The sequence below is a fragment of the Notothenia coriiceps genome, unplaced genomic scaffold, assembly GCF_000735185.1.
Source record: "Notothenia coriiceps isolate Sejong01 unplaced genomic scaffold, NC01 NC01_scaffold00019351, whole genome shotgun sequence".
Taxonomy (NCBI): domain Eukaryota; kingdom Metazoa; phylum Chordata; class Actinopteri; order Perciformes; family Nototheniidae; genus Notothenia; species Notothenia coriiceps.
The window spans coordinates 762639-780956 of record NW_011352052.1 but is presented as its reverse complement, the minus strand read 5'-3'; the positions used below and the strand labels follow the sequence as shown (position 1 = coordinate 780956).

Sequence of the window (18318 nt, the reverse complement as noted above, 5' to 3'; positions counted from 1 at the left end):
CGTCTGAAAGCAGAAGTCTAGGACAAATAATTGCAAGTCTCTTCAGTGCACATGTTACAAAACGAGATGCATTGTGGGACATGTAGTTTATGGGCAACCTGCTTCTGTAAAGTGGCATGTAACGGTATAATAAACGTATTATATTATTTGCAAGCTCTTGCGGGGACACATAAAATGAGGTCCTTGAGTTTGAGACCCCTGCTCTACATAGTCAGCTTGGTGATACAGTTAGATATCTTTATTCATATCATGATATCATGAATATTCAGAAAATGTATTACGCAAATTAACTTTAGCATATAATTGAAACTGAGACTTTGTCGTGCTCAGCAGCATTCAGATCGTTTGCATGCCATCATCATATCCTCAAGTGAGGTGGAGGAGAGAGGGGGATGAGAAGACCATGCCAGCATATGGCAGGGTCTGAAGTAAACTTGAGGAGGATGAGGAGGAGGATGCTGATGAAGATGGCTCACGTTGCAATCTTTCACAGAGGTTTTGTTGACTGTTGTGCAGGGGAGAGCTCATCAGCGTGAAGGAGAGAAATGTGAATGTGCAGAGACAAGGGGCACTGCAGTGTATCTGCTCATTAGGTGGGAGACGCTGTAATTCAGAGAGCGAGCAGCTCTGCAATCAGGGGCCTATTCATTAGCATGGGGGGCCCGCTTTCATCTGCAACCACTTAAAGCTGTCAATCAACGAGGCGGACGCATGACATGATGACAAAACGGGGCGGCTTAAACGCTCAGGGATGCTTGTGCATGGAGAGAAGACATGCCTAAACGCTGCCTGTGTGCTTGTATCGAAGAGGGACTTTAATGGGGAAGAAATGTGCGTTTTTACAGTGTAGTGCTGGCAGGTGGCCCAAACAGTGTCAGCCTGATAATCATCTCTCCGCTCAGCGTATACAGCTTTTGTTCTTAGATTTCTCTAAGAGGAGATTGAATTGATTGGAAGTGATTGATTGGAGGAAAAAAAGTTTGGTTTAAAGTTTAGGAAAGATTGAGAGTCCTCTTACGTTAGAGTGATGCTCTCTTTCCTAACACAACTTCCATGCAAAGAAACACATACACAATGATACATGCAGACACACACTAACACACCTGGTCCAGTGTGAGCATCTTAAATTAAATCTCCCAGGGGTATAAGGGAACCATTGTGTGCATGTTTTTATCTCCTGTAGTTCTGATGTGACTGTGAAGGCATCGCTGGGTCAAACAGTCGTGTTTCCTCCTTCACAAGCAACAGGAGAAACACTGCTGCCACTTGAAACTGTAATAATGCAGATGTGATCTGTCTGAGTTTTTGGTTCCTGCATTTCCTCAGAGGCAATGTTTTCAAAACTAATCAAAATGTAACGTGATCTTCATGAATGATGCTTTAAATTATGTTCTTGACCAGGTATCATAACCTAAATAATAACAACAAAAGCAACTTTTCTGCCAAGCTAATGGTAAGCCAATTCATTTCATGACTGTATCAGCAGCCAGCAGATGGGGATTTACAGATCACAAGCAAAACCTATTGCAAGGTTTGATCATTGGAGAAACATTTATAAATAATCTGTAGAGGCGCAAACATGCTAAATGTGTTTAGGGTGATTTAAACATTAGCAGAATAACAATATGTGCACACTGCAGAAGGAATTACACTTTTCACTTGTATGTAGCATCAGAAGACAGGATCAATATATTTATTATGTCTGTACATTATATATGAAGCTCGAGTCAGAAGCCTGTTAGATAGATTTGCGAGCTTTAGAGTCGGTGGGTTGCGGATTTGTCCATTGTGCCTTTGGCCAGAGCCAGGTTAGCTTTTTCCCCCTGATTTTTGTTTTTGCTAAATTGAGGATGAGCCAGATATTGATCCTTGACAGATTAAGAAAACAACTGATGATGCTGTGTCAGATTTGTATAAACATAAACACACAAAATACATAAAGGATGAGTTTAGGTTTTTTCAAGCAATAGCTCAACATGTTGAAATTACACTAGTATGCTTGCTAAGATAAGATCAATAGGCCATAGCCACAACTTCACTTAGAGGTCCGGTATCAATGCCGGTTAAGGGTTGCTCTTAGGATTTAAACACTGGAAGTGCACGGGGGTCTGCCACTCTTGAATTTACATTAGTGGTAAAAAAACATGGGGAATTGATCCAGTTTAAAAATCCAGATGTAATGATATCCTTTAACTTAAAGTATCCCATTCATTCTTCACATCGCAGCCACTTAAGTGTTGTCAATCAATGTAACAACTGTAGATAATCTGTGTTAAAAGGCCCCGTAAAAGCCAACGAGCTGCCCGATCAATGGCCACGCTTTCACAATATGATTGATCACATTTCCTTCACAAGTACAGCATGTAAATTGGAGATTATGTGCAGGTTCGTCGCAGGACATGGCTCTTAATTATAGGTTACTGAAGGTGCTTGGCCCCTGACAGGCGACCTTTTGATTTTTGTAGCTTCTAGTCTAAAATAGTATGGATATGTAATTGCATATCTGTCTGTGGAAATGTGTGTTTGTTCACATTTTCAGCCACCCATGCTCGCAATCACGCATGAGTAAATGTATCCTCAATTATTCATTTCCTTACAGCTCGGATACACCTTTTATTAAACTGTGGCAGTATTTACAATGTACAATCACTGAATTATTCCATTTCAAGACACATTTAAAAAGTGCTTTTTAAAAAAAGATTTTGTTCTGAATAAATAAGAGTTTTTTTGACAACACTACAACAACAAACAACAATAAAGCTGCAAATGTGCTCGTCACCAATACACAAAACAAATGCTGAGGTTTTACTGTGATACTACAACACTCTTTTCATATTGCAGCAACAAAATAAAAATACTTTGTACGAGTGGGTAAACAAAAGGAAAACAATCCTGACCTGATGCAATGTTTTGTGTCCCATCAAAAAGAGGAAAAATAAAAGTGGTCTTCTCAAAATTAAAAAAACTTCCATGTTGACATTCAGGCCGAACATTTCTCCACAGTCTGCTGTCTTTCCAAGACTTCAAAGTTCATGTCAGCAGTCTCACAGCGAAGAAGAATCCAAATGATTGAGAACAGAACGCAGAGGTCCTGCATGCCCGGGGGGATCAGAGCAGATTACTGAAAGGACGTCCCAAAGGATTCTTTTCACAACAATAGAGTGGTGACGACGCAACAACAGAAAAGGAGATGCTGAAGGTTAGCGGCTGATGGGGAGCTGTGGTAAAGACATGGAGGGATGGCTCAGGTGGCCCGGTGCAGCGAGGACGGAGAACGGATGAGCTGCAAGGAGAAGACCAGAGGAGCAACATCAGTTTGTGGAGCCACGGGTTAAAACACTCTACATGACAATTGAAGAAACAGGGGCAGATTTGTATTCTAAGTCCTTAATATATTCAGAACGCACATTTTTAAAACTATAATGCTGTGTTTTGAACTTGGGCCTTAAACAGGTCCAACATATCTTGTGGAAAGTCTTTCAACTCCCCCAATAAAAAAACTTGTTACATTTCTAGTGATCTTTATTGAATCCTAACCTTTTAATCACAGCTTTAATAAACATATTGTCAATGTTGGTAGAAGCATTGAGATATTTTACAATAGAAAAAGTAACGATACTGCATACGATTCTTCATTATTGTTATTATTATTATTATTATTATTATTATGCGCCACTTTCCACCTTCTTCTCCAGTAGGACTTAGATGAGGGTGTTGCACTTTTCCTTTTCTTTATACATGTGATTTTTTGGTGTTGTTGTTTTTTGTTTTTTGTTGTTGTTTTGTTTCTTTCCGTTAACCGTCAAGTTGGAAATAAGCATTTTTTGTTTTTCTCTTAGTATCCTAAGATACTGTTATGTTTGGCTGTGAATAAGTTTGGCTGAGAATAAGAAAATATGAAGGAGAGACCATCTATTTCTATTTTTTTTAAAATTTTATTTAGAAAGGGGCAGGTCATACAGTATAAGATTTTTGTTCTTCTCCCTGCTCCTTTTCGCTCAATGGTGTGGGGAAATTATAAATCCAAGAAAAAATGTACTTTAAAAAATGATATGTAAAATGTATTAAAGCAAAATTACTCTTGATGCAGAGAAATTGTTCCAGTGATTGTTTAACTGCTCCATGATATTTTATTGAATTATAATAAACACGTATGTGGAAGGGTAATTAAACGTTTAACTGGGTATTATAAACTAATCATGTGTCTCTTAAATAAGATTCAAATCTGTTATTTGTAACTACAGCAAACATCTAAATGTAGGGTGAGTTAATAAGGACAATATTTCAATCAGAAATGTATTGCAATAGAAATAGGAAATGTCATGAAAAACAGATAAAAGGACCTCAAATGTGTACAAAGAACAGCAGATTATTAATTTAAAGATATTGTAGAATGTACTGTTTTTTTAAACAAATGATTGTCTTCTTTCTTCAATAATAACAAACTTCACAAGTGGCACTGACATAGAGTCCCTAACTCACCGTCCAGGTATCCGTGCAGAGCCAGTAGATGTGGTCGGTCCGGGCTGCTGAACGGTGAGTAGTGGATGTCGTCCGGCAGCGATGGAGGCATCCGGGTCATCGGAGCGCCCTGACAGAAGCCACTCAAAGGCGGCAGCTTTTTGTGTCGTGCACGGCAGTTCTGAAACCACACCTGGTGAAATAAAAGAGACAATGTAAACAAGAAGCAAGCAGAAGGGAAATAAACCCAGCAACAAACAGTATCAAAACAGGGTTTGAGTCTTCTCACAAGACCCCATTTGCTTTGTTTGTCTGTGGTAGAGGACTTAACACATCAGATTAATGGTTTGATATGTTAAAGCGTAAAATGAAACCTGCCTTACTTTGACGTACAAAGAACAAAACAATATAATTGGTCAGGGTTTCATTAAAAAAAAAAAAAATTGCCAAAATCATTGGTTTCCATACACATCTGAGTAGTTTTCTTATGAAATATTGGATACTTTAGCCAGTTTGATTCTAAAAACCCTTTAAATCAAGCAGTTTCAGAAGTGAACTAAATCACAGATAAATATCCATTCATTAAACTGAGAACATTTGGGAACCGCTAGTCGAGATTTTAAAGATTATGAACTCTACATTTCTGTGGGTATTTGTCTGAAATCTCAAATGATCTTCAAAGAGTATGAACATCCGTTTAGAAAAAGAAATGCCGTCATCTTTATCTGCCTTAAAAAATAGAGTGGCAGATAATGCATATATTAGATATAATGTTATGTATTGTTTGAGTGTTCAAAGCAATGTTTGGAGTATTGGGAAACCTCACAATGGTCTGTGTGTGTACAAACTGTGATAATCTCAGTGATGTTTCCCTTTTCAAAAGGTTTAGTTTAAAAAGATTTCAGTCCTGAAGAGATAATCCTGTACTGTTCTTCATTCTCAACCTATTCAATTCTGACAACCAGTCTAGTCTTTTTCCCCAGGTTGGAACCATTGCTCTAAAAACTATTGAAATATCATTATGGTATATTTTTATGTTAAATGTTTCCTACCTGTATGACTCGTCTACTCAGTCCCGTCATTTCTGCAAGTTTCTGTAGAGTCTGAGCATCAGGGTTGTTATCCTGAGCAAACTGAGACTGCATCACCTGAAAGGACACACAGTCATGATGCCCCACACACACATACATACAGGCGTTTCACTGACAGTTACTAAACACACACACCTGCAGCTGCTCAGCAGTGAAGGATGTCCGCGCCCTCTTGGCTGGCTTTGGTTGGCAGTCCTGGTCAGAGGGCAGCGCTCCCTCCAGAGTCAGTCCTGTGCCTTTAAGAGGTCACAATCAACACAGGTCTGTCACTTCACCCACAAGTACATTTCAGTCATCGTGAGGTTACACAAAACAGCAGAGTGATACCTTTCACAGGCCAATCGTGTTGCAGGCAGGAGCTTTATTTAAATATTACATGTCATTTGTTAGACGCTTTTATCTGGGCAATCCCCACAGGAGCAATTTGGGGTGTTTGGCCAGGGACACAACGACATGCTGACTGCAGTGGGACTCGAACTTGGTACCCCTTGAGTCGAAGTCCAGCACTCTATCCACTGAGCCACAGCCACAACCAATGTAACACAATTAAGATGATTTCTTGCTAACCACCGCACAGTCCAAATAATTTACACCATTACGCCCACATACTCCTCTCTAAAGGCACAGCGTATTGTCTTCTGACTGTGATTACTTTTGGAAAAACATTCATAAATCTTTCCTCTTTTCAAAGCTAAGTTAACCTCAACCATTTCATCTCATGTTGAAATGAGACACTTTATCTTTCAGTTAACAAATACCAAACAGGTATATTGTGTAGAAAATAAGAGCATTTTGAATCTCTAATTTAAAGTTGGTTGTGTTAAAATATTTGTGATGATGTCATCCAGGGTGGAAAAAGGCTTCTTGAGTAGAAACCTCGGAGCTCAAGAGATCAAGAGTTATTATTTTGTTCCCTTTCTTGACTCCTAAATATTGTTCTGGTAATCCAGACTGAGGCCATCAGAAATACATGAGCATGTTTAATATGATTGATACCGTTTTCTGCAGCCCTCCGCAGGTTTTCCAGCATGACGTCGTAGTGGCTGCGGCAGAGCACCCTGCCCTCCACCAGGCCAAACTCCTCCCCTGTCGACAGCTGCCTCTTGCAGGAGAAACATGCAAAACAGGCAAGGTGGTACACGCTGCCCCGGGCCCTCCGCACCCAGTCACTGGCAAACACCTGCCGGCCACACTGGGCACACTTAGTGCCGAACCTACTGTGAGGAAGAAGGAAACAGACAGGTGAAGGTCGGCTATAGGTTACAGAGCTCAGCTTAAAGTATGGATGTTGAGTATCTCAAGGTTCAAGGGCTTTATTGTCATATGCACAGATGCTACAGTGTAGATATGGCAATGAAAATGTTAAGTCCTGCAAACTAATTGCAAACAAATCTGCAAAAAAACAAACCCTTTTCAGTTTTTAGATATGCCTCTTAATCTGTCCGTACTTCTTAATAAATTAGGTTTCTTTGTCTGCAATCATGCATTCATTCTCCCTATAGTCACTATTTTTTAAGTTCTATGAAGAGGACTGAGTATTCAAGTATGACACTCAGTTCAGTCACATGCCGTTTGTGATATGTGATTGAAGTCAACTTAATTAAAGAATATGCAACATGCAGAACATAAAGGTCCTACAAATATACAATTTTGCTACTATCAAATTATCAAAACTCAAGGACAGGAAGTCCACTCTGCTTAGTTGGTAATGCATTTAAATAGATGGTTGTCTTTCTTGATATTAGAGTCTGACAATCAGTGTTAAAACTATGATCTTGGTTTTCTGGGATATATTATGTAAGATCTTATCAACCGAAAGCCTTTAACCATGCAGAGCATATTTTTCCTGACCCAGTGTGTGTTATACTTGATTCCAAAAGTTGATGTTTATAAAGATCAGCTGTAAAAACACCCAGAATAATAAAAAAAATTAGATAAAATATATCAGTTAAAAAAAAAAACGTTTTTATAAACACCAAGGTATAGGAGCACTTAAATACAATCCTGCATAGAAAATATTATCGTTTCCAAAATCATGATGTGTTTATATGCACATTTGTTTTGTCTATAGCTTTCAATATGAAAACAAAAGTAAGGACGATCTTCAGGCATCGCAGGCCTACTAAAACCAATTGGTCACAGAGAGCTTTTACAGATTTGTGAGGATTCAATGGAAGTGGTTCCAAGGTAGAACAACTCAGTCTATCAGAGATCGTTATTTAATTTTCTAATATCAAAAATACATAGATATCTGCCGGACAAAAAAAACTCTCCGAAACGACACGTATGAACCATAGCTAATAGCTGCGTGTACTTTTTCGAGGTTACACATTGTTAAAAAAACGAACGGAAAAAAACTGAATAAATTAAAAGCACTAATGCATTGAGCCACGTTAAAAAATAAATTGAATAAGAATATATTGAGGCCTATTAAAATAATATGATACATTTCTTTATATGCAGTGACTTCAGTGAATTAAGTTATTATTCCACTCAACAGTTTGCCTTGATTTAAAATGGCATTTGATTAAAAATGAACTTTACCGATTATTTTACAATAAAAGTCAGTAAAATCGGAATGTTTACATAAAGCTCGCGCTATAAATACAATCAGTAAACAGATGTTTTTTGTTATACCTGAGATAATCCAGTTTGCAGTAGATTTCTTTGTTTTTAACGTAGCAGCTGTTGTGTTGGCGCAGAGACGCTCTGCACACGGAACACTCCAAACATCCTAAATGCCAGTTCAGGTTGTCGACCTGTGGAGATTAAAAACAATAACTAACATAGTTATGCACGCCTGCCTGTGTGTGTGATGCCGATAATCGTAGGCCTACCATACATTTTTATTTAATAAAAACTAAACTGTGGGTTTCGTTTATAGATTTACAAAAGAAAGCAAGTGACCTCAGATGAAAGAAATGCATTGTAACGCTTGAGTAAAATTATCGAGACATTTGCATATTTTGAGTAGCCTATAGCCTATTGTTGTGCTTTTGTTGAGATCAACCTGAGTAAAGAATAAAAGAAAGAATAAAAGAAAAGCTACAAACCAAATTAAGAGAGGAACATTTAGCTTAAATCTCACAAAGCTTCCTATACATTTCTTCTGATTCTTCTCTTATTTCTCACCTTCAGCAGGTACCGGTCATGGATCTCCATGCCGCAGCTCGCGCACTGGTTCTTGGCCGCCGGAGGAGAGCAGAGGCAGGCGGCCTCCGACGGACTGCACTCCCCGGACTCCTTCTTCACCTCCGACTTAGACTGAGTCAAAAAAGACGAAAGAGACGAGTACATTTGATCGTCTCTTGAAAACTAAAACAAGTATATTATATTAGGCCTGGGCTAATATATTTTACAGTAGTGTCCCTGCAATAAATGACATTAACTATTTCAGACCTAATAGCATAAAGACCAAGTAGTGGAAAAAAATACACTATAGTATAGCCTAATACAAAATAATTATTATATTTTCACAGGTTACAGGTTTTTTTTATCCAATGAATATCATAAATATGTATTGTAAGCGTTTTCTGTTAAATTATTTGTGCACACATCCACGCATGCGCTTAGAGAAATCAACATGTTGAAGTTTAAAATATATATTATGCCAACAATATTTATTCTTAAAATGTTGCATTATGTGAACCCTAATCCGCAAATTGGAGTGAATACATTGATTTTCAGTGGCCACTTTCCCGATAATGCAAGCATGCAGCCTTTAGTCTTATGATTAAACCTGAACCTCTGCCAAATCCAAAGTCCTGCGGAGGGTAATCGCGTGTAAAAAGGTTCAGGGGAAAAAGGAATGAAAGAACCTTACACAGATTGAAAGACAATTATAAGTGAAAAGCTGCAAAGCAAACTCGTCCAGATGTTTGTGACTCACCATTTTCGGGTCTTGAACGCTGCCTATTTGGAGAGAAGATGGAGCTTGCTCTGCGCATTACGCATCTCTGCCCCAACCCACACTATATCCGGTCCAAAACAACGAATAACAGTTTCTCCTGCATTTAAACCCTGGCAACAAAACAGATTTTGAAGCAATTAGAAGAAGAAAAAACCTATATGTGATCGATCATTCCTCTCGTGCGCAAAAGGAGGCTGTATTCCCATGCAATCAAACGCAGTGAAAAGAAAGGATGGCACTATATCTGCAATTAGCGGTGGATTGAAATGCTTCGCGTGATAAGTGGCAACCCGAGTGTCAATTTCATCTGGCAATCAAGAAAAGGCAACCGAGCCACCAAGCTAAGGGAGGGGGAAAAGCGGCACATCCTAATTTCAATAGCTGTATAATCGAAAATCGAAAAATCTCCAAAGTGAAGAGGCTCAATTGGAGATCGGTCTATTCATAACAGACAATGTGCAGAAACTGCAGCTGATCTCGAGGAATAAAGGAGCTTGATTGTCTCGTTCTCTTGATGGACCCATTTAAAGACTTGAGGCTCCCCTTGGTGATTACAGCTGCATTCACAAAATGCCAAAAAAAATTGCGTTTGGGTGGCAATCCGGAGTCCGTGTTGTCCTTCCTTCGGTTGAAATTAACAGGAATGCAATATTATGTTAATTATCAGCTACGGTATAAATAAGGCAGTGAGATAAGAAGAGGTGGCCTATATGGGAGACAAAAACATCTAGTTCATACATGGAAAACCTCCCAAAAGCAGCGAAAACATCGTCCAATAACAGTTTCTCCAGAACATCACAGGTAAAAGATCCAAATAATTCCGCGAGACATTGTTCTCCATAAACTTCGTGGGGATCAAACCAGTGTGAGCTTCAGTGTCCGCTGTGGTTCCCCGCCTCGACTCAAAGTGTACACCCAGTTCAGTCAGACAGGATGTGATGCTGCCCATTGGACCAGACCCGCAGGTTTACAATTCTTTACTGAAGGGCCATACACACATTTGGGACCTGAATTTATAAAATAAATAAAAACGAAAATAATGGGGAAAATCTGTCTGGAAACGCCCACTTTTCATCATATAAATGTATTCTTTTCTGACATGATGGTTGCAGATGAAGAGCAAGTGTATTGAAATCACTTCACTATCTGCTGATTGCAGAGTGATGGAGGGTGAGTGGTGTTAAGATAATGAGAGAGCTATAGCTGCTATTATCTATCCTATAATTAATTTTTACATGATTTTAAGCACTCTTATCTTTTTTTTCTGTTCAGTTTGGAAAAGTGTCACATAATGCACATACTTTTTTTATTTCGCGGGATTTTCAAATAAGTCTCTTTCACGTTCATGAGGATTTAAGTGCTGTTTTTAGCTTGAGCTCGTCTGATTCATAGAGAAGTTAGGTTGTGTTTCACGGAAAGCGAAACAGTTGACATTTCAGAGATTTCTTCGTATCAACTTTAAGTTTCTTTCCTTTTGTGTTGAAGGTCTTACACTAAAGTCACTATAATTATGAAACTCCCCACACCTACTAAGTGGGAACAGATATACTTAAAGTAAAGGTTTCCATGAAATCAATGACACTTTAATTTTTATTGATCACTTAAAAAGCATCTCTTACAGCAGAATTGCATTGTCTCAGTCTCTTTGTATTGTGAGAGTAACACACTTTGGCGGCTAGGTGCATTAACTGTAATTACCAGATGGAGAAGGGTCAACTGGAAGTGGGCTGGTCAAGATGAAGGAGGGCTTAAAGGGGGAAAGAGTGTTATTTCACCTCCATCATCATCAGTCTTCAGTGATAATGATGTGCAAGAGTGAAGGGTTTTGAGCAGTTTAGAGTGATAGCAGTTTTTATCAATTTTCTTACCAGTGTAGGCCTCTCCAGAGAATGTGCATTTTTTAAGCTTGAACCTGGATAGATATAAAGCAATAAAGCTGTGGTTTGAGGGCATTTTCATCCTTAAAACTGCACAAGTATAAAAAAGCCTTACTTTTTGCCTTACCACAAATGTTACTGTTGTGAAACCTCCAAACATGTTTTTATCTCACCATTAACTAAAGCAAGGGTTTTGTCAAGATTAAGTTTAGAAAGATAATCGCAGATAGTAAAAAATATAGTAAGAAAAGATTGTGGTCGTTTAAAAATAATAAATCAGCCTGATGTACGTGTAGCTCTCTTCAAGACACAGACACAGGTCGGTTCTTTAAAACGGGAGTTTATTTCTTGGAGTTTTCATCTTGTAGCCTCCCCTCTTCCATTACGCCGCGAGAACTACAACAACAAATTACACATATACATAGCCAAACACATTAGCATGGTGTGCTACACATATATGAATGAAAATATATAAAAGAAAATAGGACACATGAAAAAATAAAACAAATACCTCGTTGGCCGCTTGTCGTGAAAGGAGATTAATCTTAAAAGTTCCTTTTCCGAATAACCTTGTCAAAATTATAACTTTGTCACAGACTTCAGCAGAACTTCAAATAAAGACGTCAACCCACGTTGAGTTGTCCAGTGTATCAACAAAACAGACAGTACCAGTACATGAACAAACATTAGTTCCTAGGCACAACAAACAACAAACACTTACGCATATTGGTTTAACATATAAAACAAACTGTATTAAATCATGCCATATTTAACGATTATAATATTACATGAAATAAAGTACCCATTTATTGAATTCAACTATGAAACCAATTGTGTTGTTCTTTTTGATTAAGGCAACTTTGTTACGTCCTTTACAGAAGGGACGACTCAATGTGATACCATTTCTTATTTATCATCTTCCTTCAGTTGACATAAACTCCATATTTCTCCTTTCAGAAGCAATTTGGTGTTTATGACATTTTATTTTGGTGCAAATAGGAACGTTTTTTTAGATGATGTTATATTTTCGCCTATAGCCCCAAAATCAATATAAGTTTCAATGATTGCACGACAGCTCTCATGACATACATGAAACTGGTAGATTCCCATTGATTGTATTTGAACCCAAATCCTGTTTCTGCATGTGAATGTAACTGATGTGTATGCCGATGCTTTAGTATTCACACGGGACCCTGTGCTTTACTCACATGTCTGGACTCATCAGTTTCTGCTGTAATCAGTAGTGCTCTGACAGGAAAACAGCGGCTGTGCAGGAGAACGTGGAGCTAACTCAAATGAGAGGCCAGGGTAAACAGTGACAGGGCCAATTCCAGTTCCCAATCTCTCTGCAAATAGAGGTGATCAGGGGAGAGGGGGGGCTTAACGAAGACGCAGCAGCATCTGATCGCAGCACCTCCGCCAACACCAGAGAGCCAGCAGGTCACAATGAAAGGATTTGGCTCTGACTTTAATCTAGAAGAAATGAAAAAAGTGTGTGGGGGGGGGGGAAGAGAAATGAAAGAGGTCATCAAATAACTCATTCAATCCCCTCCAAAGCCAGGGCAGAAGAAATGAAATGGCTTTGTGGAGAGGAGAAAAAAAGGATTGTAATTATTGTATTTGTTAAAAAGGTCAAGTCAAAGTCAGAAGCTCTTCAGATATCAGGTTGCTGTCACATTAAGCCAAGAATAATGGAAAATAGAAATAAAGGTTTCCCTTGGCTGGATGAGAAGAATAAAAGGTGCCATTATGTTGTTAAATATAATCATACTAATGGTGCTTGAGATGGATAAACAGATGTTCAAGTGTAATCAGTCGTGCTCTTCTGCGGCTTTAAGTGTACTTCTTCAATAAAACAAAACAGCTTTTTGAATGACAGAAAATGATTTCCAACCTCTTTGTGTTGAGCACATTTTACATTGAATTGAACACTAAAGGCATCATTAACAAAAAAATGATGTTTTGCAAGGGCAGTGTTTCTACTACTGCTATCTTTAAGATAACTTAAAGAAATCCCAAACGCAGCATCCCAGTGTTTTGCATATGTGTTAGTCACCATTTCACTATATCGCTAATCACTATATTATGTGCAGCCGTACTTGTTAGCCAATTCCATACTAGTGTTTTTTTATCCCCTCTCCCTTTGATAGCAAATTATTTTTCTCACAAAGATATAGTGGAACAGGGGTTATTTGAGCTTTCACGGCCCCTACACACGGCGGCGTGCGTTGCCGCTTCAACGCTTCTGCACATTCACTTTGAATGGGGTGACGTCACGATTCGCCGAACTGCATTGTTGGGAGCAAAGCGTTCTAGCTTCTCTCGCAGTGCTCAGCTGCAAAAGTAGAGCCAACTGTTCTACTTTTGCCGCCGCTCGACGGAGGCGTCAGCCGAATGGAATCATAGCCAGGATACAAGCACTCCAGCCAATCACACCGCTCACCGTGCGCTTGTGTGTTCTGGCGCCGCCGCGGCGACGATTCATGTCACTCCGGTTTGTGGTCGCGTTCAGCCCCCCCCGCCCGGCAAGCGACAACGCACTGCCGTCGTCGTTTAGGCGCGCCGTAAGCAGCGCCGTCCTGTGCTGTAGTGTTTGTCTCCTTGTAACGCTGCCCGCCACACGACACAAGCGACGACTCCTGGACCGATCGATGAGCGTCTACGCACATCGCCTTACTCAGCATTGGTGTGTCCGCGCATCGTCGTTCTTTTCAGCCGCCTGCCGAACCTTTTCCCCGAAAGTCGTCGCCGATATTAACATGTATCAGTTCACATAATCCCTCTGATTTGCTGTCTCAAGCTATAGGCGAATCAGTGCATGAGAAACGAATCGGCAGAGTAGACGGGACCCCACACCTCATCTCACTGCAACGCAGCACGCAAATCTGAGATTTATGTGAACTCCCAGCCTCGCTCGACACACCGGTTGCGGAAAGCCCCGTGGGTTCTTCGCTGTACGACGTTGAGTACGTCGAACACCCATGATACGTCGTCAGCTATGTTTCGTTCACCAACCATCATCCAGATCTGTTCTCTCTTCTCTCGTTTACTCACGCAGCTCTGTCTTTCCGGTTGTCTTGCCTCTTTTGAATGACGCAATACACACTACCGCCGCCCTGGTAACGACGCTGCTGGAGGAGAGTTATTGCCACTCACGGCATACGCAGTCTCCCTACGTCGCTACACTTGGCCGTCGGCTGAAGTCTTTGCGGTGTGTTCCAGTGCGACATACCTGTCAACTCCTCTCCGATTTCCACTCGCCCTCCTCGGTTCCTCCCGGGCTCTTATCTCTCCCAACATTTCCGCCGATTTCTGACAAAATCAGATTTTACTCAGGACTGTTTCACTCGGACTTTAATACAGCTACAACATTGTTTGTGTTTCCATGTAACACGTCTCTTTAGTTAGCGCGCCCAACTCAAAGTCTGAGAGGGTGAGGCAGCAGTAGTCACAGAAACAGACAAGAGAATGGACAACTACTCTACTCCTCTGCTCACTCCTTTTCCTGTAAATACAGGTCAGCCCACACATATGCTCCATCCAAGGACGCTGCTACAGGCGCAGGCATGCACTCGTAGAACCTACAAATATAGCATGTTAATGTTAATCTTAACAGCTCCGGCAATCCACTAGCAGCCCCCCCACCCCCCATTTCGCATTTTGAAATGCTCCCGATTTCTGAGGTCTCAGGTGGCAAGTATGAGTGCGACACATTGGCCAGCACAAGAGACGCGTCGGTGAACACAGTCAGCAGTCCGTCTGTGTGAGTTCTTGGTGTCAGCTGGTGTGTTCCGGGCCTAGAGCAGGAGAGAGTAAAGCAACATTATAGTGAGACATTATTCACACACACACACATGTACAATGTCCATGTTTCAGGCAAAATAATGTGCCAGAAGCACACGACCTAATGGCCTCTTTATGAAGTTGTTTGTTTATGTTGAGGAAAAGCAAATGGTGAGGACCCAGCCTCTTTATTTATAGATGATTGAACGTTGTTGTTGACAGCCCTTGTGATTTCAGATGTGTTTGTTTGTGGAATTGCATAGCCAGGGGTAGAAAATAGATTTGAATGAAAACGTCGTCTTTTTCTGAGTTAAAAAGACTCCAAGAATAGTTTGAAGTACTTCGTTCCTTGACCCTGTATGATGTTGGATGGTGACAGTGTGTGCGGGGGGGGGTGTCAATCTGTTACTTAAGTCTGCTGCTTAAATTACAATAATTGGACTGAGAAGCAGAGCTGAAATCAATGTAGAGCCGCTCCGCCTGTGGTTACTGTGAACGGCTTATGTGTTGCAGGACTTGAATGCACAAGTCACTTGGTTCCGAGCCATATCATTTTTGTGAAGGCTCTTAATAAGTTTATTACTAAGTTTATGATGAAGTTAGTATCCAAAATGCACACACCAGACCCTTTAACGGACCACAGCGTCCCATTGAATCCATATATCTACAATGTAACTCTTGTTTCTGCTCTATTATGGAACTTGCACTGTTTGGATGAAAATGCATGAGAAATGTCAAAAAAACAGTGGCATATGTGGAATTAACAGTATTATGGTTTGGTTAGGATGATATTGGTTGATTAAATATAACTTAGTTAAAGTAATAGACATAATATCAAGAAATATACTATATGGCAGTTAAGTGACATATTTGTTCTTTAAAGCAGCGGGTAGTCAAACTCAAATACACATGTGGGCGTGTGTGTGTGTGTGTGTGTGTGTGTGTGTGTGTTTTGTTGTGTGTGTGTTTGTGTTGTGTGTGTGTGGTGGTGTGTGTGTGTGTGGTGTGTGTGTTGTGGTGTGGGTGTGTGTGTGTATGTCTGTCCTTCTGTCTGTCTGTCTGTCTGTCTGTCTGTCTTCTGTCTGTCTGTCTGTCTGTCTGTCTGTCTGTCTGTTGTCTGTCTGTCTGTCTGTCTGTCTGTCTGTCTGTCTGTCTGTCTGTCTGTCTGTTCTGGTCTGTCTGTCTGATCTGTCTGTCTGTCTGTCCTGTCCTGGTCTGTCTGTCTGTCTGGTCTGTCTGTCTGTCTGTCTGTCTTCTGTCTGTTGTCTGTCTGTCTGTCTGTCTGTCTGTGTGTCACGAGCAGCAGCTCAGTTTCGAGCCGCTCTCCTGGCAGACCTGACCGTTGACACTCTCCGCCAACAATCGAAAGCTTCAAGCAGAAAAACTTTATAGACATGCTCGCCTGCAGCCTGCAATGATGTCGACGCTTCAGCAAGGCAACGGGAGTGGTTTCCAAGAGAGAGCTGCAGTGTGTGGGCTCACCTTGGGTCAACGCGCTGCTGGCAGGGCACTGATAAGAATATCTGCGCAAATTACACTGCCGTCTTCGCTGAGATAATATGAACTTAACGCGGCTGGCTCACCGCTGACAGGGTAGCATCTTGTTTACAGCATCCTCTTACCATGGCAAGCTGGGCAAAACCGCCTTTTCTTTTGTGGTGAACTAATAACAATCCCGCCTCGCCACAGAAACGCCGCTCACCTACAGCTTCCCGACGCCTGTGTTCCATGGAAATCGCAACTCCTGGCTTGAGGCAGTCGTCAAGCATCGGCACACCTGTGAATTGGATCTTCGCCTGTGAGCAATAGTACCGTGCTGTCAAAATGACATCTGTCATTAAGCGGTAAAACAGTTCTGAGTTTGACTTTCCCCCTTTGTAGGCAGCTTCCTTATCCCGCAGAGCTTCATTATCGCCCTCCCGCCTGCTGTGTTCGGCTGCGGCCGGCGCTCTTCGCAGCAGGAGAGAAAGAGTTTGAAAGATTGCAGCAGCACCAAGAAGCTCGCATATTGGAGCAACTTAAGAGCGCGATTCATCAAGAGGTTGCTATTCGCCCACAGAGGAGCTCTTTCTTTATCGTTAAATGGGCGCAATCCGCACAATTCTGCATCCATGGATGGTTTTTACTTGCTAAAGCATGTCCATTAATAGGTAGAAAAATGCGCCCATTACCTCTCTGCCCATTTATCGCTCTGCCAGATAGCAAGCCCGTAACGTCAAACCCGATGTCACCAGCTTTCAAATCGAAGTCAGACACAGTTTTTTCTGTATGTTAGCAAAAAAGAAAATGTTGTTGAACAACCACTGAATGTACCTCTTCAAACATCAGCCAGCAAGCATGATAAGCAAGAGGTATACACTGCGGCTGTGAACATGACAGGCGATGTGTGATTAGCCATAGAGAANTTAAGGGAGCAACAGAAGACAGACAGGAAGTAAACAGTAAAGGGAACAGCAGAAGAAGACAGAATTGGAGCAGCCTTCCTGGACATTGAGAAACACCCCCATTCTGTCTTCTTCTGCTGTTCCCTTTACTGTTTACTTCCTGTCTGTCTTCTGTTGCTCCCTTAAGTATTTACTTCCTGTCTATCTGTCTTCTTCTGCTGTTCCCTTTTGTGTTTACTTCCTGTCTGTCTTATTCTGTTGATTTCTCTGACGTCCATCTCTCTGTCTTTTAAGCACTTTCCTTCTTTTGTGCTTTTTATAATTTCTCTACTGGGGACAGTTAAGCCATCATGAATCCAGTTATGTGCTATGGTCTGTTGTCCTAAGCAGAACATTAACAACTTCTGAAATGTCCAAACTGACCAATCAGAATCGAGTATTCAACTAATCTGTGTAATATCTAATAACATCCTTTTTGTCAAACCAAATTCCTGTAAACAGGCATAGATCACATTTTCTCCTTTTCAGATACAAATATTTTCATGAATCATCATTGTTAAATTAAGACTTAACAAATAATTTTCTTTTCCATGATGATAAGTAATGATTACTTGCCAAACGTTGACACACACAAACAGAGAGGCAAAACACACTTTAAATGTGGTTCCTTTGTTTCCCTCCTGAATGAACACCTCACTTTATTGTGTGCTTAGTTTCCGTAAACCTCAGGCACGTCCACATATAATGAAAAGATGGAAGCACAGAGAGTTAGGGGTCGATTTAGTGAATTTAAACCAGCAGTTTAAGTTCTT

At 40.7% G+C, this 18318-nt stretch overlaps 1 protein-coding gene across 2 annotated transcripts; it reads right to left on the bottom strand.

Moving 5' to 3' along the window:
• Positions 1-2693: 2693 nt before the first annotated feature.
• On the bottom strand, positions 2694-10281 carry LOC104951870 (LIM/homeobox protein Lhx6-like). Of its 2 annotated transcripts, XM_010778605.1 has the most exons (9): positions 10201-10281; positions 9442-9572; positions 8685-8816; positions 8190-8311; positions 6549-6769; positions 5688-5788; positions 5514-5609; positions 4483-4654; positions 2694-3283 (listed from the first exon to the last, which is right to left on the bottom strand). In XM_010778605.1, the coding sequence occupies exons 2-9, from the start codon at positions 9442-9444 to the stop codon at positions 3201-3203; spliced, it is 930 nt and encodes a 309-aa protein (XP_010776907.1). In that variant the 5' UTR covers positions 9445-9572; positions 10201-10281; the 3' UTR covers positions 2694-3200. The 2 variants fall into 2 exon arrangements, with proteins under 2 accessions (XP_010776907.1, XP_010776906.1); XM_010778604.1 differs by lacking the exon at positions 10201-10281 and having other exon boundaries at positions 9442-9853.
• Between the last annotated feature and the right edge of the window lie 8037 nt (positions 10282-18318).

Bases quoted from the DNA above. Each gene is read 5' to 3' on its own strand.
- LOC104951870 (XM_010778605.1), bottom strand. The intron at 8,312-8,684 runs GTGAGAAATAAG...TAATCTCCACAG, and splicing joins ATGACCGGTACCTGCTGAAG to GTCGACAACCTGAACTGGCA. The intron at 4,655-5,513 runs GTAGGAAACATT...TTATTTCACCAG, and splicing joins TGAGTAGACGAGTCATACAG to GTGTGGTTTCAGAACTGCCG.